Source organism: Capra hircus, chromosome 2, assembly GCF_001704415.2.
Source record: "Capra hircus breed San Clemente chromosome 2, ASM170441v1, whole genome shotgun sequence".
Classification (NCBI taxonomy): Eukaryota; Metazoa; Chordata; class Mammalia; order Artiodactyla; family Bovidae; genus Capra; species Capra hircus.
The window spans coordinates 14,137,760-14,164,363 of NC_030809.1; the positions used below are offsets into that span (position 1 = coordinate 14,137,760).

The 26,604-nt window shown below is 37.6% G+C and overlaps 1 protein-coding gene across 1 annotated transcript; it reads right to left on the bottom strand.

Moving 5' to 3' along the window:
- On the bottom strand, window positions 571-26,604 carry PTP4A2 (protein tyrosine phosphatase type IVA, member 2). The gene is made up of 6 exons (XM_018057584.1): window positions 26,213-26,604; window positions 10,874-11,571; window positions 8,607-8,699; window positions 5,433-5,563; window positions 4,047-4,121; window positions 571-3,068 (listed from the first exon to the last, which is right to left on the bottom strand). The coding sequence occupies exons 2-6, from the start codon at window positions 10,967-10,969 to the stop codon at window positions 2,960-2,962; spliced, it is 504 nt and encodes a 167-aa protein (XP_017913073.1). The 5' UTR covers window positions 10,970-11,571; window positions 26,213-26,604; the 3' UTR covers window positions 571-2,959.

Genomic DNA, 26,604 nt, shown 5'->3' on the forward strand with positions numbered 1-26,604 from the left:
GGACATGAAGTGAAAGATCAGTGAACTGTAAGTCACACAGCTCTAACCATTGTCTACATACCTGGCTCCTTTTCTGGACAGAGGTCCTCCAAAGTGGGATCAGTGTCTTATTTTTTCATTCTCAGTACCTTATCCGTGAATTTGTTATCCAGATGGATGGAGAGATGTTCACCCATAGTTTAAGGGAAATTTCCCACCCCCAAATCCAATGATACATAAAGTTCCTCCTTTCTCACTGTTCTTGAAGCTTTCCAGTAAAAAGTTTCAGTGCTTCATCAAAACTCTATGGAATAAACCAGTCCTTTGAGATGAAACGAGATGCTGAATTCCTACAGCGCTACCTCCAAGAACTGAACCAGAAAGTGAACCTCATGTATCCCAACTACGGTTAAGTCTGCCCTTACTGAACACCCAGGAGGCATGAAATCTTCAAACTTGCTAACACCTGATTATTTCACCTCCTTATAGTAATTATAAGCAGGACTTAAAAGAAGCCTTGAGAATACCAAGATTTCTAAGGAGACATAAATGAAATTCAACCTGAGGACAGAGAGCAAATGCACAGACAAAGAGCATGTAAAATATGTTTTATTGTTCTTTAAAAGGGCTCAGGGTTTGGTTTTAAATCAGGCTGCACACCTTTCATCAGTCTGACATCTCTCTCACCATGTCAAACTGGCTTCAGCTAGCAATACTTCATTAAATCCAAAAGAAAAAAAATTTTTTAATTTTGAAGAAAATCCAGTTCTGAGAACAATTAACATTATTCTGTAATTTAAAACAATACGAGGGCTAATGTTTCATGTTATTTTACATACCCTTCTCCTCATACAGAACCAGGAATGTAATTTTCCTAACTCAGGCAGGCACTGTTACTGGTGGATACTGCACACTCGCTCGCTCGCTCACACACACACACACACACTCACTCACTCACTCTCTTCCCCTTCCTCTCCCCCTCCCTTCTTCTCTCCCTCCAAACAACAAAAACCAGAGTATGTCAAAGGAAAAAGGTTTGTTATGGTATTGATCAAAACCCTTGGAGTCAACAGTCTATCTGAGCTTAGAGGGTATGCCGTTTTGATCTTGAGCCTATGTTAAAGGAATCCACTGTCAGATTCTGAAATAAAGAACTTTGGATAGTACCATCATTTTTTCACTCTAAAATCCTAGAGACAATTTCAAAAAGCATCATTTTGCTTTGTTTTTTGGGACAGGGGAGGAGAGAATCTACAGATCTTCATTTATTTAAAAATCAAAAACAGCTCGGCATAGGAAATAGGCAGTTCACATAGCCAGCCAACATCTGAGGTATCATCAGTGTGAGACAAGGTCCTGGTCCATTCCTACTGGCCTAGCTGATCCTAACAAAATGGGAAGTTTAAGGCTCTGCATAGCAAATTCCAACAGGACAAGATGACCCTAAGACTCCATTCAAATCCTTAGAAGCAGAGCACTATTCATTATGCAATATTCAGATGGAGAGTGCAAGAGCCCCTGATGGTATCTTCCAACTTGCTCTGTCAATGCAGCCTGGTCACAACAGCAAAGGAGCAGAAAAACAGCTTTTCCAGATCAGTACATTAAACCCAGCAAAGAACCTGCAGAAACGGCACTACACCACTGCACCAGCCACAGTCCCTTTGCTGCTCCACGTCTCTCTTCGACCCTGTTATGGCCTGCGGACACATACTCACTAGGCATTGTTGGTTCTGAACCAGCAAAAAAAAAAATTTTTTTTAAGTCTCATAAAGAACCTAGTAAGAAAATAACAAGGCAATCAGTGGTTAAACTGAACTGTACATATAGGGAGCAGTTTGGAAAATACCCATTACAGGCATTTCTCAGGTCTAAAATATTATGTCTTTGCTGCTACTCCTTTGACTGTTCCTGAAAATTCAGAGTACAAATAAGTCCTAAAATAAAAAACTTTACACTACCAGCATTCTCTGACATTAGACAGAAAATCAGAGTAATGCTACAGCCCACAGTTCTACAAGGTGTAGAAAGTGTACTAAGGCTCTGCCTGGACACATCTTTAGTGATGGCCTGGAGTACTCCCCTTCCGAAACAAACATCTCTGGGACATCCACTTAGCTTCATTGGTTGGAAAAGAGATGAATTCGACTCTCAGCTAAGTTCTCTGAGAAGAGAGGCTCCTCTTAAAATGCCATTTCCCTACAAATTTATGAAAACAAAAAGTTCCTGGCTACTTTGCCTAATGCTGAATAGGGTTTTCAAGAAAAGAAACTAACATGAATACCCATCATCAGTAAAGACTAAGAACCACCTGGAACATACAATATATATGTCACTGCCTCTTTTTTTTTTTTTTTGGTGTTTTTTGTTTGTTTTTTCCTAAAAGTGCCCAGGTGGGCTTAAGGCCGCCAGACTGCACACACATCTACAGCAACATGGGCTTCTCCTATTCCACCTACAACTTGTATCAGGGGAAAAAACAGGGATAGGAGAAAGTGAGAAGAAGGGAAAAATATACCAATCTCCCCCCACCCCCCCTCCCCCAAGAAAGAAAGAAATCCCACAACAGGGATATCTATGTGCCAAGCATAATGGAAGAGTGTGCTCCCCAAACAGATGGTTCTGCAGAGGCTCATGTTCTGCTGGTTTTCCTTAGAGACCTATTTTGAGAAAGTTAAAAAAGACAGGAGATTTTGAAATAAATTCAATCCTGGCAGAAATTCAAACTCCAACACTAAAAGCAAAATCATCCTTCACTAAATTAATCCCTATTTTCTTTCTCTTTTTCTTTTCTTAAACATTTTATTCACGTTATAGAGGGATTTGTGTTTGCTTTTTTCCAATCATTAGGAGAGTGGTTGAGGAGTACTGAATCCATCACTACTTTGATGACACAGTTAAGATTCCAGATTCACATTTCCAGGTACCAAGAGTTCCCTCTAAATGCTACAATCAAGTCAGCCTTCGTATACACTCCTTTTTACTGAACACAGCAATGCCCATTGGTATCTCTGAAGCGTAATCGCATCTTAGGTCGGTATTTCTCCAGGTAAAGCAGCTGTTTGGAATTGAATGCTCCCCTTCTTTTTCTGAAAATACAAGAATGGCAAACTTTATCATGTAAAAAAAGAGCTGCCTGACATGCATATTTATGGCCTATGGCCTTTCTAACTCTACACAGCTGAAAACCAGCATACTTCCCATATATCACTTCCTACGCGAAAGGCCTGAACTGAACAATGAAATTTCTGTGCCTTCCTAAATGAAAAATAGACAAATTTTCTCTGCTCTAATTAGAGTCTATTAATTGTTAATAAATATCAGAATGGTTTATCCAAAGACATCTGACTATATTCTTCCCAATTAATATATTCTTCATATTAGAACTGGCAGCAAGTATTTAGGATAAATGAGCAAATATTTATATAAAGCAGCAGACACAGATGACATTCCTTGAAATATGTTACCTTCCAAGAGCTGCTACCATACATTTCATGCCCTTTGTCACAAAGTGTCTTTTTTTTTTTTTTTTTTGGCAAGAAAAGGCTAAAAAGAGAAAAGGCAAGACAATAATTGCCAAAGAAACAACAAAACAGCCTGCTATTCCAGACTGATGTCAAGACCCTGTTTGGGCACTACCATCCTGATTCTGTGACTGAACAGGTCACTTCAGGGTCCTAGGTGATTCCTCCCTCTGTGGCTTCTTCCTTTCCTCTCTGTCACACAGTTACATCTGGAAGGCATTGTGGACATCTATTAAAAGAGGCACTAGATCACTGACACTCCATTACCTAGCTATTCGTTTTAAAGATTTCTAGATATTCAAGTCATATACTGGACATATTCTGCAATGTCCAAATTTGCCATCTAAATGAGAAAATATTTAAATCTGGGAGCCAGAGTGTTACTGTGAGTCTTTTTATCACTTGCTATTTTTGGTATCTTCAAACAACATTCTAAGCCAAAGACAGCAAATTACTGTGTACTATAATTGGATACTTTTTATAATTGCTCCCTCTTATATGATTTTGCTTCATGTATTTCTGAAAATAAAACTTCATACTCACTGTCTTATAAACTGAACTGCATCTTCGTACTTCATTCCACATTCAATCAAAGCAAGTGCAACTAGTACAGGTGCCCTGCAGAGAAAAACTCATTTGTAAATTAACCACAGGTCTTTGGAATTAAAGGATTTTTTAAAACCCATAGTTACATATTATCAAAATTATTTAAAGCTTGAGCTTTCCTTATTTCTATATACTAAAATATCAGATATTTTCCTACATAGTAAAAATATCTTAATTACAGATTCTAGGTTATTTTCTATTTTTTAGTAAAAAGCACAAAAATCTAAACCTTCATTTAGAGATCTTTACTCTTTAAAATATCACCACATTGTATCTTAAATTTCCCATCATTTTATATCACCAAAAATCCACTGATCTTTAAGTATTATCATAGTAAAGTATTACCCTGAGTGTCTCAGAATTTTCATTACAAATCAATTTATTATCATTTCTTCACCAAATATGAAAACAGTACTAGATTTCCTCAACAAAATAATTTCTATGAGCTAGGGGACTGTCAGAGACCTGGTAATTAGGATTTGCTTTCTATATCAGCATATATATATATTTTTAATATAACAAACGAAACGATGTTTTTAAAAAGTCCATTACAGAGCACTAACTTTGGACTGGCTACCTAACTAAGAAAGCTATTAGTTTAAAAAACTGCCTCAAGTCAGGAAAAGAACTGAAACTTCTTGACACTGAAGAAGAAACTGTACTAAACTGCAAGAAGGAAAACAACAAGCAGGAGGGTTGAGCAGAGGGAAGAGCCTGTGTCACTACCGCCACAAGGCAGCAGCAGCCTTCATCGATGTTTTGAGTCAAAGTGCAGATCATAAATTGACACTTAATCTACTGTTGATGAGTGTTGCAACACCATTTCATGAAATGCTCAAGGGAAAAGTTTTTAAACAGAGTCAATTTTCATTCTCCATACATTTCCTTAGAAGAGTTTAAGGTTCAACCATCTGCTCTTCATCTATTAATTTCCCATTCATCTCAAACCAAATTGAATCATGTACAAATTCTTCAAATCTAAAGATATTTTATCTTTGTTGTCAATTTAAAAGACCAAAACCTTTGATTACTGGAAATGGGGAGAAAAAACTAACATATTGAATTAAAGCTGTATTTTTGGCTCAAAGATAAGAGAATTACATTAAAACAGTTTCAAAACAACTTTAGAACCAGCACCCACTAAATCTAGTATGGTATCAGACTCAGACAAACAATGAAACGTAAGTTACTTTGAGAAATCATGACACCAGCTTTTACTCTCATTTCCTTTCAGGAAATTCAATATTTAGTGTAACACATACAAATTTCTACCAAAGTGAAAGTTTTGATAATGAATTCACAGACAAAAGGAGAAGAGCTTACCTTCCCAATCCTGCAACACAATGCACTGCAACACAGCAACCTGGTTCTTCACGAAATTTGGTTTTTAGTAGGTTTAGCCAATCATCTACTATCTGATTAGGGGGTGGCGCTCCATCGTCAAAAGGCCAATCCTAGGAGCAAAAGATCTTTGAAATTAAATTGATACATTCTCTAGGATGACTATCCTAATGCACAACAGCTACACAGTACACAAGAGAGGCCTAACTGCACTAACTGTACTAACATGTACCTATTCTTAATCACACAATTCTGATCACTTCTGAAAAATGATCAAGATCAAAATTCAAGCATGCCAAACAACTCAGCCTTCTCAATGAAGCATAGCCAGCAACAAAAGCATCAAACTTTATCTTTGGAAATAACTCTTATCATATTGACAAGAGGCTAGCATTCTCCAAACATCTTACCTGAATAGAGCAGTAATCAGACATAATAGAGAAAATTAAAATTAAAACTGACACAAAGTAAGAAAGGACACACCACCTGTCAATAAGATTTAGAAGTCCACTCTGGCAAAGAAGTGTACCAACTGTTATTTCACTGGTCTCTACAAATATAAATAATTTTGAAGATTACCCTCTCAGTAGCTCTAAGTTACAAGTATCTTTTCTTTAGAGCAAATCTCTCTGATAAGTCATTTCCAACAGCAGCCCATAACAGAAATGGACTACCATCTTTGTGCTTACATACGTATTTGGTAAAAGTCGAGCAGCAAATATTTTTAAAGCTCTGCCTAAATTATACATATCCCATTTTATAAGCACAGTGCCACATGATACAATCCTGAGAAGAAAAGACCATTTTCTCAAGTATTCCTTTCTCCTTTAATAGTCACTGATTTCAGTTGTTTTTCAATTAAGACCAACCCCATGTGCATTCACAATACAGGCAGGAGTTTATCTTCCTTGTTACCAAAACACAAGGTTCTGAGAAATAAACATAAGTCACCTTTGAAGAAAGGAGAGAAAGGAGATTCACGTGTTACATACCCTCTCTCCCATCTAGCTTCAAGGACAGAAATGCAAAGACACTGGAAATACTTTTTTAATACTATTCTAATGAGACTGCATAAGGACACTTTAAGATACTAGAGAAGGAAAAAGAGAAAAGTGACGGAACACAAAGTTGAGTCTGCACTTACTACTGGCACCACTAGCACACTTCATGTAGCCCATTAGCCGCGACAGCACCTTATGTTTGGTTTGTCAACTACACCCCATAATTAAAGAGCTGTCAGTGTTGCTATCATAAATGTCGCTAGAGTTTAACTGTAAATACCAGTAAAACCAGTATCTCAGTTAAGAGCTTACCTCCTCTAAAACTCTGAAATGCATCTGGTTAAAAACAGTAATATGAAACATGCCTTTACTGACTCATACAAGCAGTTTTTATCAAAAAATCACTAAAGTAGTAATTTAGAAGCATCTGAACTTCAAACTGACATGGTTGAAACCATCAGTCTTTTCTAATAAGCCTCTAATTAAAATAAATAAATTTAAATTAAAAAAATAAAAAAATAATAAGCCTCTAATTTACAAGAACACTGGTCAAAGTGTTGAAAGGTCTCATGTTGGATATCCTCACCTAGCAAAAGTAAATTAGTGATTACACTTAAATTAAAATTTCTGCCTAGGGAAAAAAAAAGAAATTCCAAGCTCAATTTTAAATGTCCCTTTGTTTTCAAGCTTTAGTTAGACCTTTAATTTTACCTGATCACAGCTCTTTAAAACAAGAGCCTAGATTTAAAGGCTTGGAATAAATCTCAGATCTACCATATCTTCTACAAACTACTTTCAGTTCTTTGGTTCTTTCTATTTCATAAAGGTGTTTACCAACATTACTGATTCAGACAGACTACGGTTACCCTGCAGTTCATTTTCTCACCCTGCCAACTGTCAAAACAAACTGATTTCTCATCTACCCACTAAAGAACATACTTACAATACAGGGAAAGAACTTTCTGGTTTAATTTCAGAAGTTAAAATTCTGTTTTTGTTTTTTTAAACATAGGGCTACATTTACCCATGTTTATACTTATTCCCAGTGATCCAGCCAGAGGACCTTAAAGTCATTCGGAAACAGGAATACAAGCAAAGTATTATTACCATGTCATACCATTAAAATACATTTTCTAAAAAAACCATAATGTTTGGTTTTTTAGTTTTTATGTTTTCACCAAAGTGGAGGTGAGGAAACTTTATGGATCAGGTATGAGACAACTGCCTTACCAATAGGACATTCATTTTCTTTGCATCAGCTGCCTTCTCAACTAGTAACCAATGCAATAAAAAATAGGAACATAACCTTGTACCATTACTTTGCTTAATACTTTCTTCCTACCCAATCATTTCAAACATCTCTAGTTGTCTTTGCACTACAATGCCTTCCCACAACCATGTCAAACAGCTCTAAGACAACAAGACTACAGGGTCAATCAAATTCGTACTACTCTAATATAGACAACTTTTTAGAGAATAAAGTATAAAATTTCACCTAATCTGAGGTTCCTATTTCCACTAATGAAATAGGATATTTAGGGGGCAAGGAGAAACTTAATTTAAAATAATTCCAATCACTATATTCAAACTGAACTATGAAAGAAATCAAATCATACAAAAGCCTTGTTGGAAACCTACCAAAAAATATCATAGAGTATGTTAATTACTCTAAAGCAAAATGGGTTCTCCCTTTCCCTTTCTCCCATCTTTTTGTCTCCTACAAGTTATCTTATGTCCAATATAAACTGGACTCCTACAATATAAAATATTAAGTAACCAATCTGTACTTGCAAAGTGAGAGAGAATATTTCCACGTGATTTAAGAATGTCTAATGGAAAAGTCATATTCAAACCAGTAGCCTAGAAACAAAAGCTAAATATCATGTTAATTGCCTAGAGAAAAATGAAATTTCCCATTTTCTTAAAATAAGTATACGCTAAATTTTGCCTTTTATTTGTTGAAAATACTCTGCATCTGTAGATTTTAAGGGCACAAATGAACAAAACTGTCAACCCAAAGGAATTTTACTAGATTGCTGATTGTTGTATCTCCTGTAAGTTTAAAAAACAAACTATGAGCACCAAGTTTTAAAAATATCTATGTCTGAAAGGTACAACTTGTTTGTAGTGAAAAATTAAAACACTACACACTCACTAGAACGTGGATTCCTTCTTTTTCAACTGGTGCTTTATCATATGTAGCATCACAAACTCGAACCAAAGTTGTCACTCCATACTTCTTAAGTTCCTTTAAAGGTAAACAAATATAAAGAAATCTGTTTTTAGAATCTGCAATTAAAGTTTTAAAAACATATGCATATAAATTGAAATGAGACTTTATTCTTAAACAAAGATCAAAATCATTCTTCTTATAACAACATAGACAATGGACACTCTTGTCATTCACAGCAGAAGCATCAATGAGACTCATTTCTGTACAGGGCAATTTGGTAGCATAACACAAAAACTTTAAAAACATACTTTGGCCTAGAAATTCTGCTTCTGGAAATTTATACTAATGAAATAATTAAAGATATACACAAAGATTCAGGTACAAGCATGTTCAGCACAGCTTGTTTGAGACAGTAAAACCTAGAAATATTAATAGTCCAAAAACAGGCGAATGGTTAAAGAAAGTATAGCGTATTCATACAGAATACTATGACAGCTATATTAAGGAGGTTGGGGAAAATTTTGTTTTAAATAGACAGTATGATCCTATCTATATTTATAAATATACACATAAATACAGAGAAAAACATCTAGACAGCAGGCACTAACAGTTAAGTATTTTTAAATTGTCTTTTGCTTATTTGTATCTTCTGATTTTTTATGTAGTAAGTGCTTTTTGTAATTTAAAGAAACAGTAATTTTGAAATTAAGTTTAGAAAGCAGTTTATATTACAAAGTCAAGTAACACAGAAATAATTATAGCCAGAATTCTTGCTTCTTTAAAAGTTTTCCTGTAGGGCCTTCCCTGGTGGTTCAGTGATTAAGACTTCTCCTTCCAATGCAGGGGACACAGGTTTGATCCCTGGTCAGATAACTAAGATCCCACATGTTGCACAGTGTGGCCAAAAAACAATGTAAAAGTTTCCCTACAGTAATGCCACCAGTATCTTTTTATAGTTGCAGGAGTCTATGATCAAGGAATCCACAGGCTGAAAATAGTATCATGTAATTCAGCCAGGCTTAAAGGTGACTGAACAACCTGAGGGCATACAGGCTTGGAATCAACTTGGACACTGTGTACACAAGGTTAAGAAGCTCAGAGAATTAAAATATAAATAAGCAGGAACAGTGATATCCTATAAGTGTCAATCATCTGGTTATCTAAAGAGAAAAGTTATTTTAATTGCTAAAAGACTTTATTTTTCACAGAAAGTCCTCTTTATAAAACAGACTCAGGGAAGTTGTGTTATATACTGAGTCAGGAATTTTAAAAAATTTCAAAACACAAATAAAATCCCATTAAAATGAACTCTACAGTAGCTGTTCATTGAAAGGTTCCAGTACAAATTTTTTATGGTAAATACTTGTGACCTTCAGCAAGTCAAAAGACCTCTTCTGAACTCAGTTTTGCCATCTGTGAAGTGACAGAGGCAGATTTAGGATCCTTAGGCATTCATCTAGCTCTCCAAGTCTGCTTTATAAATATATCAACAGAAATCACACTGGGATTGAACAATCTGAGAATGATTTAAAAGCTTACATTCAAATGTCTATTGAATAAAGTACAAAAAGTTTCTCTACTACTACCAACAGAAAAAAATGCAGGATCTGACATAAAAATACTGCCTCTAATACCTTTCCCTCCCCCAAATTTCTGGACACATGTATACGATGGTTACTATTCCTAAGTTGTTTGAGAGTAGCTTTTCATCAAAAGTGGTCAGAACATTTGAGGCAGAAATGGGTTTTAGTGTCAGAGATAATTCCACCACATACTTGGGTGCATTCAGGCAAATCCCTAAATTACTAAATCACTCTGAACCTCAGTTTCCTCATCTATAAGAGGGAAACAATGGTACCTATACCACATAGGGTTATTGTGAGGAGTAAATGATACAGTGTATAGAACTGCTTATTGTAGTGCTGGGTACATACTAAGTATTCAATAAATGTTAATTATCTTTATTATTGAATGTGTAACAAAAGAACTGTTAACAATGTGGAAAGGATACAGTAAAAAAGCACAGTACTAGATATCTCTAAGATATCCCCAAATTCCATAAATGTACTTTAAAAAATCTGTTTTAACTAATTCAGCTCAACTCAAACAAAGACCATCCATACTTCAACCACAGAAATAAACGGCTTTGTGGTAAGATTTCTTTACAACGGTGTTAATTTTTAACGTGATTCTACCTATGAATCAAAGGTAGATTATATACCAGAAGGTACACCATGCTACAATCTTACCTCTGTGAACTTGTTGAGGGTAGCATTGGTAGGGTTGTGGGTTATCAGAAAACGCATGTTCTCATAGGAGATCTCCACAGGGGCTGGACGGTTCATTATGGCAAATAAAAAGTGTGAGCGTGCGTGTGTGAGTGTGATGGGGAAAATGAAAAAAAAAAATCAATAAATCTTGAAATGTTTCACAGCAGAAAACATTAAAAAGACCACTAAAATGCCTAAATCAGTGTTTTCTCTATTCAGCTTGTTTATTCTTTCAGAAACTTCTCTCTTCAAGATAAGCAGAAGTATTTAGAATCCACTTGAATCCAAATTCAACTTGGGCCTCAATGTCTGCTGATGGATACCTTCAGACTACAAAAAAAATCCAACTACATACAAAACTTAAGCAGCCTTTACTACATTTAGGCACTAGTGAGACAAGTTAAAAGTATAGGTCGCTTTCCACTTTTGTTTACTTGATGCTTAATTTTACTGGAGTCATTAAAAGAAATATGCTTGCAATTAAAAAAAAAAAAAAAAAAGAAGCCAACTATTTCTGAGGCCAATCTCGGTGTCCAGAGTCTTCAAGGCAATGTTAATTATGGCACATAGAACCTCCAAGCTCACTTGTCAGCGGAAACGCTGTGCTGAGCCTGGCAGAAGTCTGCCCTCACGCTCAGAATCGCCATAAATGTGCAACGTATATTCCAACGAAAAACCTGGAGGAGAAAAGCATAAGTAAAATGAACTGGAGGTTGACAGCATAGTAAACACGATGCCCAAAGTCAAGAATACATTTTTTACGAGCCCAAGACATCTGAAATGGTGCCGCTTCGAAACTATTGCCATCTATCAATAAAAGGATAAAAGTGTATATACCAAGACTTTTTTAAAAATCAGAGATTCAAAAGTTAAGTATGCCCAAGGACTTTCCTGGTGGTCCAGTGATTAAGACTCCACACTTTCACTCCCCTTTCACTGCAAGGGATACAGGTACAATCCTGATCAGGGAACTAGGATCATGCTTGCCACGTGGTACACACATACACAAAAAAGTTCGCTTTTCTTTTTACAAAAGGAGGCTCAATAAAGTTCTGTACTAATAAGATTTCTAACTCAAGTTATTTTAAAATGATTATTATTGAGTTTTTAAAAAATCATTTTCTAAATAATTAAAAGATACTTAAAACTTCTCTTTCATTAAACCTCTTCCATTGAAAAGTTCACAATGATCTTGTTTTTCTGCTGTAATGGTAACAATTTCTGATTAAAACTATATCTGTAAATGGAGGAAGGATATTTACCAAAATTCCATACGAGGATTTAATTCTTTCTACACAAAATATATGCACTGGCCCCAGTATATCAGTTCACAAAGTACTTTCAAGAAATTATCTTCTTTTCCTCACAACTCTGAGTAGTTTTTAACTACCTATGAAGAATGACATAGGAGGTTCAGAAAGGTGAATTGACTTGCCTAAGGTGAATGAATTAGTTGAGCCCAAATCCAAACTCAAGTCTTCTGTTAAGTCCTATATTTTTTCAAAGGTACCACAATGCCAGCTGACTCAACCAATATACAACTCCTGTTTTCTCATTTCTAGTTCTATTTAGCTGTTTACTATTTCACATATCACTGCCTCAAGAGTACAAAGGCCAACTAAAGGTTGATTCACACAGCAGTCTTCTGTCCAAATATTAATTCCTACTAAAAACAAGGCAAGAAGAGAAGTGGCAGAATTTTCAAAACAACAGTAATCTGTATAGCTGGCTCAGTCAGTGTATCAACATAATCATAAATTCCTCTGGAAACAGGAACAAGGTCTAAGTTCTTTTACCTGTCTCTTCCCTAAGCCACCAATAAATGCTTACTTAGAACTCTAATAAATATCACTGTGACCAGATGAAAGATGATTACAGAGGCACTTGAAGGGAGAAACTTAAACAGATAAGAATGAACCTAAGCCTCAAACTTTCAAGCCTAACCTTCTATCTTCAAGACTCCTTTTTATAATATTCTATAACATTTTATTTCGTAAATTACATACTTCTAATCATATTACCATAGACAAAAGCATAAAACTAAAATATTCCTAAAATATGAAAGATATAAGATACTCAAAAAGGAATCTTAAAAACTTCAATACCCCAGCAAACTGAGTTATCCACTACTTGTGAAAACAAAACTTCTACCTTCAAACTAAGAAAAACATAACACACACCATCACTCTCATTCATAATTCTATCTGTAACCCTAAAACACAGCCACTTTAGATTATACATTTCACAGAGGATTCCTTGCACAGTCAAGGAATTTTAAAGCTAGCAAAACTTAAGAGATCAAATACACTGACCTTTAAAAACAGCAAGAAAAAAGATGGTGTTTGGGATTCAGAGAGACTAAAAAAAGATTTAAGTAAGACCATACTGTTAATTAGTAGCAGATCAAGGACAAGAAGCCAAGTCTTATTTTTCCTTCAATTTTGACTAATGAAGGTACCCACTTATTTTTTAAGTCATAGTCTTATTCATGACAATGTAACTGTTCTTCAAATATTTACTTGGATGTTCATTTGCAATTCTTTGACCTTTTAATAAGGGGAAAAAAGATTATTAAAATAACTACTCAAAGAACAATGGTTTGTGTGCAGCTCAGAACAAAACACAGGGAAATTCTAACCTGTTCGAATCCCAATCCCTTCGTTTAATGTTATCATAGCGAACATGTGTGTCAGCCGAGAAAGGCACTGAAAGACCAGCATTGTAGTGATGGCCAGGCTTAGAAGGTCACAGCTCTAGCATTAAGCTTTCTGCCGAGTCACAGTGTTTGTCCGCTCAGCAAACAGAATCACCTTTATCCCATCTTATTCCTCCAAGCTCATTTTGAAAGGACCACTTCCAGGGATAAGGATAATTTATTATTAGTTCAATTCTTTTTTTCTTTTTTGGCCGCACAAGTTTAGTCTCAGTAACCTAACCAGGAATCAGACCCAGACTGTAGCAGTGAAAGCACTGAGTCCTAACCACTAGTCCACCAGGGAATTTCCAGATTTCAATTCTCAATATCATACTGAGATCCCCAGCAAAGGAATTTCTGCCGAATCAAACAGTATGGTCTATTGAAGTTAACAGATACGTGACAAAAGCCAAATTTCTGTTGCTTCCCCTCCCCCACAAGTTCAACTACACATTAACTGTTAAAAGTTCTTGCACCTGTCAATTCAGATAAACTAATGTTAGTTTCTGTGACACCCATAAGAATGCAGTCTGTTTAAAACAAAAAAATCATAAACAACCCACCACAGCTGGAAAGCACTCAGAGGTTACAAAGCTGTAAATTTTAGCATAAACTCAGCACCTGCAGACTTTACTGGAAAACTTTCTCAAGTTTTCTAACATTGATTCTGCTCTACCTACTTAAGTAAAAATTGATTTTTTGTTTTAATTTACCAAACGATGGAAGAGGCTTGTTTACTTGACAGTGAACAAATTCAAATACACATTCAAATAGTCCTTCCACCCTTTATCTTTTATCAACTCTTAACTTTTAAAATGTTGAATTTGGGATATTTCCATTTCCCAGCTGGTATTTCCATTTTGAACAAAAGAACGTAACTTCACTGAAGAACTAGAAAGGATGGTCTGTGACAGAGAAACCCATTTAAATTATAGAGGGAGAGAAGGGGAAAAGAGAGAGAACAATGTAGAAAGAGGGGGCTAAAAGAGCAAGTAAGCAGAGGCCTACCAAGCTAGAATCGTACACGGCCAGTAAGACTAAATCAGTAACACAACAGAGACCACTTAAAACTCTGAAGAGCATATGTCACAAGTTTAATACCCAGTGTCAATACTCTGCTGCTGCTGCTGCTGCTGCTGCTGCTGCTAAGTCGCTTCAGTCGTGTCCCCACAGATGGGGGCCCACTCACTGTCTCTGGGATTCTCCAGGCAAGAACACTGGAGTGGGTTGCCATTTCCTTCTTCAATGCATGAAAGTGAAAAGCGAAAGTGAAGTCGCTCAGTCATGCCCGACTCTACCGCTAACATTTACCCAGATGAGACTCTAAAGCCAAAATGCATGAAATAATACTAGTTATCATCTAATCATGGCACAATGTTAAAATAAAAAACCACAGAGAGGTTAAAAAAAAAACATTAACATAAACTGATATGGAAAGAGGGTGAAGAGACAGTAACAAGTGAAAAAAGTAAGGTGCTTACAATATGAACAGTATATAAAGAAATATTTCTGAGTACTGAATGTGTTTTCATTCCTACAGACTATCTGGAAAGTAACAAAAGAGAGGAGGCTAACAGTGACTGCCTCAGGGTGGAGGCAACTGAAGCTGAAGGAGCATGATTTACAATATATGCTTTCTGAACAGTTTTGGGTTTTTAATTTTTAAATTTTAATATTTTATCTTTTTTCTTTTCTTTTGTTAGCTCCACCATGTGGGGCATGTGAATCAGGGATCAAACCTGCACCCCTGGCATTCAAAGCTCAGAATCTTAACCACTGGACCACCAGGGAAGTCCAGTGATTAAATTAATTTTTAATTCTAGGGTGATAAGGAACTCTACAATGATTTACAATTCCACTGCATCCTTAACTGCTTGGATTACAAAGAGCCTCAAAAGGGGGCTACTCCCTTTGTCTCCAACAAGTCTGTACCCACACATTTCCAGAAAGACAGCTTTCTTCTTTGTCAAAGATATTATTGAGTAAAATTCAGATCCTGCTTTGGCAACTGTTAATTCTAAGTTCAAATATAGAGAATTCAAGAGCATGAGAAACTTTACAAAATCAGCCCCGTTTAACATAACCCAAATTTACTGAGGGGCCTCCCTGGTGGCTCAGTGGTAAAGAACCCACCTGCCAATGCAAGAGACGCAGGTTGAATCCCTGGGTCAGGAAGATCCCCTAGAGAAAAAAATGGCAACCCACAATAGTATTCTTGCCTGGAAAATCCCATGGACAGAGAAGCCTGGAAGGCTACAGTCCATCGGGTCACAGAAGAGTCGGACATGATTCAGTGAAAAACCAACAAATTTGAAAAAAAAGAAAAAGAAAAACCAACAAATTTATTGGGCATTTACCTTTTAAAAGTCCTGTCAATGTATGGCAAAACCAATACAGTATTGTAAAGTAAAAAATTTTTAAAAGGAAAAAAAAAAGAAAAATACCTTATTGATGCCAACTTCAATACCAAAAAAATAGTTAAACATAAAAAAAAAATAAAAATCCTGTCAAACCACTCACACCAAGCTTCCCACTGAGAAATCACCTCCATTTTTAAATTAAAGTAAATGATACAATAACCATTTGATAGGTTATGCCAGTGTTCACCAAATTAAAACTGCATGTTATAAGTAAATATACAATACAGAACTCTAGATCTTAGAAAATAAAATCTAAAAACAAAGGTCTAAAGAACAAGTACACATTTACTGTTTACTTTTCCTACCAGAAATTCTACAGGAAGTCATGCAAATTTGAGTCCGCTTGTTTCTACAGCGACAACATGAAAGCATAATACAGTGTATGAGACTCCAGGTAAGTTTTAAGGTATATACTTCTCCAGGGAAGAACACTGGAGGAGGTAGCATTCCCTTCTCCAGGAGATCTTTCCAACCTAGGGATCAAACCCAGGTCTCCTGCATTGTAGGCAGATTCTCTACTGTCTGAGCAACCAGGGAAGCCCCATATAAGACTAAAACCCTGCAACAATTTTTTCCTAAAACAAATTCATTTCACTTCATTCATTGAAGACATCTGCATTGGCCTTAAAATAAGTATGAATAATCTGTCAAAAGTAATTCATTCTCATCAAAGATCAGACATTTTCCCTGCAATGTAGCTAGTTAAGAATTCATAAATTCAAGTATTTATTGGACACAATGTGTATCATATATTCTTATAGGTACAGCAAGAGCAGTAAGCAAAACAAAAATTCCTGTCAAGATGGACCTTATATTTTAGTAGGCAGAAAAAGAAAAACGTTCCTTTGCTATGGAGAAAAATGCAAAGCAAGTGAGCCTGCAATGTCAGAAGGGAAAGGGATTCCACTTTTAAATAAGACTAGCGTTTGCCTCAATGAAAAAAGCGCCATTTTATCCTAGACCTGTGAGCCAAAAAGACATTTGAGGGAGCACTCTAGGCAGAGGGATTAGCTCTTGCAAAGGTCATGAGGTGGAGCCATGCTTGGAGTGTTCGAGGAACAGCTAGGGGACTGGTGCTACTGCAATAGGCAAGGCAGGAGAATGAAGAGGGTCAGAGAAATAAAAAGAGGGCCTTGTAGGCCAGCAAAAGTATCCGACTTTTATTCAGAGAAAAACAAGAGGTTTCAAGCAAGAGTGACAACTTATATTTAAAAGGATTATTCTAGATGTTACCTGGAGGCAGAATATAAGAGCAGTAAGGGTGAAAAGCAGTGAGATCTGGTAGGAACTTGATGCTACAATCCAGGAGCTAGATAATGGTAGCCTGGGCCAGCAGCAGGAGAGAGAATATGAATCAGTTTCAAGATATACCTTAAGGTAGAACTCCAAAAGACTTGTCCACAGATTAGACATGGGATCTTGGGGGAAAAGTCAAGGCCCTGAGTAACTTAAGAACTCTCAGATAGCTGACTATTCAGACAACAGACCATAAAATCTTCAAAACCATCAAGGAAGAAAAGCAGAGAAATGCCTCTGTAAAGAGCTACTGAATCGACTGCATTTTGACCATCTGATATAAAAAGTATCTTAAGACTTGTAAACTAAAGAAGACTCAACTCTGCTAATTAAACTCTCATTTTCTGGGCAGGGGCCTGAGAGAAGTAGGTGAAGGGGATTTAGAGGCACAAACTTCCAGTTATAAATTAAGTCAGTCATAGGGATATAATATACAGCATAAAGAATACAGTCAATAATACTATAATAACTTTTTATGGTGACAGATGGTTACTAGACTTACAGAGGTGATCATTTCATAATGTATTTAAATGTCTAGTCACTACATTATACACCTGAAACTAATATACTGTTACCAACTAAAAGTCAAGCAGAAAAAAAAAAAAAAAACTCTTCTGGGTAACTGGTCTCAAATTGGAAATTTTTACTCATCTTTCATAACCTACCCAACTCATCAGAGCCCTGTAGAAACAAAGTTCTACTCTCTGTACTACTTATATTTGTTCATCCCTCTATTGTTGCATTTATCAAACTAAAAGCAGATGCCATTTGGCAACCTAAACTTAAGGCGATTCAAAGTAATGTTAGTTCTCTTCCCCTACTGACTATAGTCCTGGGGAATTGATAAAGAGGTATCATTAAAGTCTATACAAATTAGGATCCAAAATATCTGTCAACAAGCTAAAAATAGCAACATGCTTCTTACTGATTAAAAAAAAAAAAAGTTTTGTAGTCACTCCCTTGGTTATTCTCACTTCCGTTCTTCCTCATTTAAGGAGGGAACTTGAGAATCAAGTTCCAGTACACAAATCAATAATCAGTTCTATAAAAAGAAATTATGACCTTGTTGGTGGGAAAATATCTTAACATTTCAGAACCAGCAGGACATACATGGCCTGCCACTCAGAAAGGAAAGGAAAGCAATTAACCAACAATCACACCCACTTCTGAGGACAGCACCAGTTCTTTTCTTGAGTCCTGTGGGCTCTGTTTCCACTCAAATGAAAAGGGAGTGGTTTTTAAATTTGTATGTTCTCTGGTGATTAGAAGCAGTTGTCCTTTTCTGGTAATTCCTACCTCTACAAATAACTGTAATACAAAAAATGCATTAAATTATTTTCATGCCACACTTGAAAATATTTACTTTTCAACTTTGGACTTCATTGTTCCTCTAAAGATTAGCAATTCTCTAGCTGAATCTCTGCCCAAATACGTTAAATATTTTTCCTTTCAGAAATAAAATTTAAATGGAGATAACAGCACCATGGCCAATTTTCACTTTCTCTAAAAAATTATTTGAATACCAGCAAAAACATTAACATCCTAAAACATCATTCTAGTATTGGACATGAGCTTTTTTTTTTCAGTGACTCTTTTAAAGATTAAGTTAAATAGCTCTATTAAATTGATTCTATTCATTCTCTTCCATTTCCAGGCAAAGGTATCATGACTATACTCTCCATGGGCTTTATGTTTAAAGGCTTCAGTTTATGTACAAGACTCCCAAGCCTCTTTATTATAAAATTTAAGCACCTTCTTTTTCTAAAAAGCTGTAGTACCCTCCTATATGGAATAGGGAACTATTTCAAATTCAGCTGCATTCCCATAAAATTAAATATTAATATTTGTTTTCTTCTTTCCTTCCATCTTTATTTCTTTACCCTCAAAACGCTAAGTAATTTTCCTGGAGAACAATTTAAGTCTTAATCATTTTACTTTAGTTTATCACTATACATACATTAACCCAAGAACCACTGAATTAGTTCATTAATAAAGAAATGTATTTGAGAGTCTGAACTTCAATTGTAATAAAGCAAACTCAGAAGTAAAAATCCAAAAGGGCACCTGAATTCACCCTGTCAACACCACTCTGAAATGTTTTCTGAGCTATATCAGGAGAGTCAGAACGACTATAACAGCTGCAAGCTCCCTGAGGTTGCAAAACAGATACTTGGGAAAAGGTTATTTGAATCACCTTTCAAAATAACCTACAGCACAGGAGCAGCATGCAAAGCAAAAACTTCCAGGCTATTGTTAGCATTACTTAAAATGTATGTTTCAGAGCTTAGCAGTTTATGGGTCAGCTTAACTCTTTCATTTCCCCATTCTGTCTAACCTATTGAGCATACTTAAAGGTCCTCTTCAAGTATCCACCACCGGAAGGGGGGAAGGAAACTCTCTATGTACAGGATACAGAATAAAAACATTCCAAATTACATCTTGTCAGCGTAAGTTTTGTTTGAGCCCCAGAAATTTTTCTGCTGTTAGGGCATTTTGGTCCAAGTTTCCCCTAAGTAAGTTACACTTCACTTCCTCTCCTAAACTTGCTTCTTATAAATCACATTATACTTCTCGGCCATCTCTCTATGCACTTGAGTATAGTACAAGATAAACAGACAAGAACCCAAATCATTCAATTTGGATCTGCTGGTGGCCTTTTAAAACATACTGTCTGTCCACTAATTACCCAATAATGACTTGATGTTTATTTTCATAAAATGCAACATTCAAAAATCTTCAGAAACCATACAGTGAAGGCAGCTGTTTCACATTACATGTAAATGTGAAGTAAAAAGGGTGAAATATCTCTGTAATGCCGAGGAGTTATTATTCTTTGCTCACCAGCTTAGGTCAACATGCATTCACCTTCCCTCTCTTCTCACTTAAAGAATGCAAAATTTCATCTTTCATGTCCTCTTCCTCCAAATGCTTACTGAAGTGAGAGACAATGCACCAGTTCTGAATGATACTAAAATGCGGTCATCTAATCTTACAACAAAAGCAGTTGTGGGGCTCTGTGTGCATACCATATTAATCAGGATCCTAAAAGAATACAGGTGGGTGAAAAATATTTGATGGTGGGTATTACAATTTCATTATCAATGCTACATACTTTGAAGACACAAAATAAGCATGAGTAGAATGGAGTGGGATTAAAACTTATGAGGAAAGATAAAACTTTTATGACAAGACTGACAGAAATAGTGACAGGCCATGGTAGCACAACTTGAGAAAGGAACTAAGTCTTAGGGTTAAATAACTCTCAGGAGGCCTTGACCATGCTGAGAATTTCACACCAATTCAAACGCAATAAAAGCTCTTAGGGATTTTAAAAGTAGAGTAGCAGTAACTCTTTGCTCACTGAGAGAAAACAAACATTGCCATATTGGTGGCAGCTCTACCAATAAGTAGCTCCATAATTATCAGCAAGCTTCACAAAAATAGCCTCTCAGCTTACTAAAATCTACCTGACAGTTGAATTCTTTTCCTAGTAAACAGATACAAATTTAACTAAATTCTACTTGTTGATGATCTCTAAATGACTATCTCATCTCACTAGAAAAACAGTTCAGAGTTAAGGCTATGGCTTAAATTTGATGTGCTCTTCATCCAGAAAGATCTAAATGATTTGAATGATTTAAACCAATTACCAAGAGGAAACCTGTTTGCAACCACATGTGTGGAATGAAGAATGCCACTAAAATCTATTGTTTTTCCATCATATCCGTCTCAATTTGCTGACAAATCCTACTGATGACTCATATCCTTCTGCACTAACCAACCAGTCACTCTGTTCCCTCATGATAGGCTTTCACTGATAATGGAAAGAAGGAAACTCACCAATTTGTTTTACTGTTAAAAACAGTAAATATCAATATGTCTCTATAAATCCAATCTACAAAGACTCTGGTGGTACAACATGGTGAATGTTTTCAGTGAAAGACTGCAAAAAAGGAGTTATGCTCAAATCTCAAAACTTAAAGACAACTAGAAGAAAGCAGACTGGATTGTGAATTTGAATTCTTGTCAAACAATACATTAGTCAAGAGCCAACATTTTTGACCACTGCAGAAATAAAAATATGAAGTAATTTATCTGATCTGCTAAAGCAAATATATCATGTGTGCATTTTATGCCAAAAGAATTAACATTTTCTGAGAATGAAATTTCAACCCAGAAATACTATGAAGAAAATTAAATACACCAATTTTCTAAAAGGTAAAGACTGTTCTGATGGTAAAAATATTTTTTCAAAACAGGCTCAACGAGCAAGGAAAGGGTCACATAAAAGCTTAATCTTAAAATTCTCTATAGTTTAAAAAGGAATGTTGTGTAATGTAAATTTATATTTAAATGATGAAATTTAGTTTCTATGCCACTTAAAATGGAATGGATGCCGTGTTACAGAATCTACGGGCAAAAAAATCAGCGCAGGCAAGCAAAACATATTTGTATTCAAGTCACATAAAGCTGTTGCTATAATCTGTCAACCCCTCAGCCATTTTTTTGGCTAAGAGTTTATGCACTGTAAATCTACACTGACTGAACAAACAGGGCAGGAAAAACCACCTCAACATGTGCAGGACATAGGTTAGACCCTCATACAGGCTCTAGGAGCTCCGCAGGGGAGCTACTAACAGTGGACAGAGCCTGCAGCAGTTTCCGGTTTAGCCTCAATCTCTAGAACTCCGAGGAGGGAGAGATTTCTGATACAATATCCACTTGAGCCTTGTATCAAGCAATCCTGTAAGGCTTCAAGTCCAAGTCAAAGGAGCCAGAGAATGTGCTTCAGTCAATAAAATGAAGGCTAACCAGAGAAAGCAACCAGACACCGCTATATATACACTAGTTCTGAAACTGAAAATGGATAATATTCCAAAGTAATAGATTCAAATCACCATTTCCCAAGTAATTTTAGTTGGTGGCATCTGTTTATTTAACAAACCCAAGATACAAAATTACATGAATTGTAACATCAAGGACTCTTGCTTTATAAACTTAGAGAATAATCATTAGTTTCTACATAATCCAACTAGTATCTTGAGAAAAATCTCAAAGCAACAACATGCCCCAAAGAGCAAAAAAAGTAACTGAAGTATCCTTAAAAAAAAAAAAAAAAAAAAAGAATACTAAATTTCAATCGAAGAAAAAGGTAATTTCCTTAACGTCTACTAGTTCCTACACAACTCATGTAAATGACTGGAGTTAACTGAGGAGGGTGGGGGGAGAGTTAGAAAGAGACTTAAGTACTTTAAGCCCCAAGGGGAAAATTTTTTTTTAATCCACTGCCATCTATTTACTGATACTCTTTAACTAGGATTCAACAATTGATCTCTAAACCAATTTTCTCATCTACAAAATTGGAAGGATGCCATTACTTACTCCCAGGGCTATTATGAATTTAAAATGATATGATTTGTGATTCAGCACAAAGAAGATTCTTGAGACGATTACGTTGAAACCTAAAGCATGCTGGACTTCACAAGCATTCCAAGACCTCAAAATCTCAAGCCACCACCCTAATTCAATAAACATAACTAAGCCTGGTATGTTAGAACTATGGGTCCTGATTTCCAGTTGCTTTAAATTTTTAAAGATCACTAACTTCTCTAAGTAGCAGAGCTGTTGCGACAGCACTTGAAGAAATCAACCTAACTTGGGCTTCCCTCTGAAGTTTCACTCAAGAGCAACAGCTAAAAATGTATGTATTGCTCCTCTGCATCTTGTTTGTAAATGCTTTTTCCAGAGGCTTCACTGGTTACCAATCCCATATTCCGACAACAACAAAAGTACAGTCAAACCCTCGAAAATAAATCTCCATTAAATTTCAACTTTGTCTCTCAAAACTATAAAATGTTCTGTAACTACTTCATACAGAAATACTGTCTTTAAAGACAAAGTAAATAAAAATAAATGTTTTTCCTTGTTCATACAGGGTCTTTTCAAGTAAAACATAAATATGGAGCTTTCAGATTTTTTAAAAAGTATGTGCAAAAGCATTCAAACATTTACTCTTCCCTAGTGCCACCAAAGTTCAATGATGTTGTAAATGGTTTCTGTCTATAAATTTGGTTCGCTCAAATTAAATATTACTTGCCTGACTCATAGAGGGAGTGGTTTGACTTTTGCTGTTCTGAGTCAGAATATACCCGGTTCAGCAGTTTTAAACAATTTTTCATTTGTAACGTGGTCTAAAATGCTAGCAGCCTTTTCCAGCTACTAAATATAACAAACTGTTACCTCAGTAGTAAAGTCTTAGCGATAATAACACTTTGAATCTGTAGTCCAATTCATAAATAATGAAGTACTTTCATATATATTTTCTTCACAATCTCACAGTCTCCTGTAGTAAATATATCACAAAGCTAAAGAGAGATTTTTACAAAAGACAACTTCTGTGACTCTTAGACCCAATTAATACACTCTTCTTTCCCCCAAAATAAAAAACACAACAGTCTATTGGGTTTCTTTAATCAGACTTTTCTCTCCCAGACATATCCCAGGTGCCTCATAAAAACTCTGTCTCAAAGCACACACCCTAAGGCCCCAAGTGAGTTCCAAGGCAGAATCTCCACCCACATAAAAGCCTATCCTAACTTAGGCCCCAAAGAGCCTCAAGTCAGCATCTCCTTAAAGATCTACTCGCCTCCAGCCATTCAGTCTTTTGCATTAACCTCAACACCTCTTACCTGCACAAGCTGCTAGGTCACTGTGTGGATGAGAAACTTCAAAGAGAGACAACCTAGCGTGAGGGAAGTTAATGGTATAGTGGAAAAAATCAAAGACTATGGAGTCAGACTGACCTGGGTTTTTAATCTAGCTCCCATTCTTATTACATTCTGACCTGGGACAAGTTAATTAACCTCTTTGAGTCTCCATACTGTCTCATTTCATCACTGAAGTCAATGAGGGCTCATCACTGTATCCCTAAAGTCTGGCAAATACAAACCATATGTGTCAAATGAATGCAAATGAGAACACCTACCACCTTTTAATAGTAGCTGTGAGAACTGAACAAGAGTATAAAAAGCACCTGGTACACAGTAGGCACTTAATACTAATTAATCCAGTCACCCACCAAATGATAACACTACTACTCACTGTTTCTCAAAGTAGAGAGCATGCTAATGATCAAGAAAAGTACACAGTAAGAAATTTATAATTTCTGACTTCTAATTATATACGAATGCTTTTGCTTGTAGTTCTATCACATTGAATACCAAAAGGACCACACTACACTTCCAACTTCTAAGAGACTTCTCATCATTTCAGTATAAAATCTGTATCAAGGCACTCTTCATCAAGAACCCCTACTTCCTTCTACAACACAAGAATCTGGAAAAGTCCATGGCAATGATTAGTCCATTCACCATACAACATGAGACTACTTTTAAAATGAATACCAGCAAGCAACTTTTCACCATCTTCACCAACACAATGATTATGCTGGCAAGTGATGATGAAGCCTTAATTTCCTTTTGCATGTGGACTAAGGCATAACTTCACTGACTTCCTGTCTGAAAGACTCTGTAACACAGAGCAATGGAGCCAGTAACTACCAGATTTAATCCAGCAGTAGCTACAACTTGGTGACTCCACACAGAAAAGCATTTGCTGAATGCATACAATGATGCTACAACTGCTATTTTACACATTTCTTGAAAAATTCTAGAAAATAATAAACTACCCTATGATTGAGCTTCATCATCAACATGCTACACCATTATTACTATTATTTCTTAAAAGCTTCTCTCCAGAAGGGTAGCAAGGAGGTAAAACCTAAAACACATTTCTTATATATTTACCTAACAATAAAACACCTCTCACCTGAAAAACTAGCAGTACTTTACAAGAGTCTATCTGAACACTCAAAAGGCAAGAGTCTAGGATCCCAGGCAATACACACACTTGTTTTAGCTAGCTTTCAGAACCCAGACTAGGGTGGGATGCCAACCAATCATGTGCTCGACAAATTTGGAAATTGATGTCCATGTTCTGAAATATTGGGGGGGAGGGGAGGAGGCACAGGGCCAGAAAATGATATTGCCACTGGCATAGACTTCTGTACCCTTTGCTCATACTTGAACCCAAGGACCCAAGCACAAGATGCTCCTGGAAAGAACTCCCTAACCCAGGACACCCAGGCTCACTACGGCCCTAGAAAACGATCAAGGATGGCCCCCAAGGATGCCTGCTCACAGACTGGACAATCGCAGGCAGACACTTCCACGCTCGCTCATCCGCCTGCCCTTCACCTTCTCCCCGAGCTCTCTCTCACTCTGCTCTCACGTTCTCCCGCCCATCACTCTACCCCTAGCACGCAAACTCTCCCTCCCCCACTTACTCACGCTCCCCATTTACCCCACTCTCCCACGCACAAGCATTCTCCCCCCACTCACTCGTTCCCACACGCTCCCCGCTCCCTCTCCCCTACACTCACCTCCCACCCTCCTGACACTGTACCCCCTACCGCCCCCTACTCACACTTCCCCTCACTCTCCTCTGCAAGCGAGCGCGCGCGCGCGCACACACACACACACACAGCCCCCCAACTCCCCCATCTGCACTTTCTCCCTCGCCACGCTCTCCCCACATGCACACAGCCCTGTTCCCCAACTCACACTCTCGCCTTCACACACGCACATTCCCCCCCCCCGCCCCACACTCCACATTCTTGCACACAGCACTCGCTCCTCTCCCCTCCCACACGCGCGATCCCCCCCTCCTCACCCACCCTCGCTCTCCACGCTTCCCGGCCGCGCTCCCCCCGCCCCCGGCCCCGGCCCGGCCCTTCTTCCGGGGACGTGTCTCGGGCCTGCACTAATGGCTGCGGCGCCTCCCGCCCTCCCCTGCCCCGAGGCCCCCGGGAGGCGGCGCGGGGGGCCGCCCGGGAGCCGCGCGACTCACGCTGGCGAGCTGGGGACTGGGCATTGAAGTCTGGCGGCGGCGGGAGCGAGGAGGCGCCTCTCTCCTCAGTCACCTCGGCGGCGGCGGCGGCGGCGGTAGCGGTGGCGGCGACGACTCCCCCCCAGCCTCGGCGCGCGACACCCGGCCCGGCCCGGCGGCGGCGGCGGCGCGTGTCCACGAGTCCGTCTTGCTGCTGCTGCTGCTGCTACGGCCGCCGCTGCGTCTCCGGCTGCTGCCGCTGTCCCCGCTGCCGCCACTGCCCTGTGGCCTCGCCTCGCCCCGTGACCGGCCGCCGCTGCCGCTCCAGCCGCTACCGGACGGACGACGGTTACAGCCCCGGCCGATCGCGCCGCCGCCACCACCACCGCTGCGCGCGCAGCCGGAACCAGCTC

Excerpts from the sequence above, each read along its gene's own strand:
- PTP4A2 (XM_018057584.1), bottom strand. The coding sequence starts at position 10,969 with ATGAACCGTCCAGCCCCTGTGGAGATCTCCTATGAGAACATGCGTTTT. Across the intron at positions 4,122-5,432 it reads TGTGTTGCAGGATTGGGAAG|GGCACCTGTACTAGTTGCAC; the intron begins GTAAGCTCTTCT and ends TTTTCTCTGCAG. Across the intron at positions 3,069-4,046 it reads GCAGTTCAGTTTATAAGACA|AAAAAGAAGGGGAGCATTCA; the intron begins GTGAGTATGAAG and ends TTGTATTTTCAG.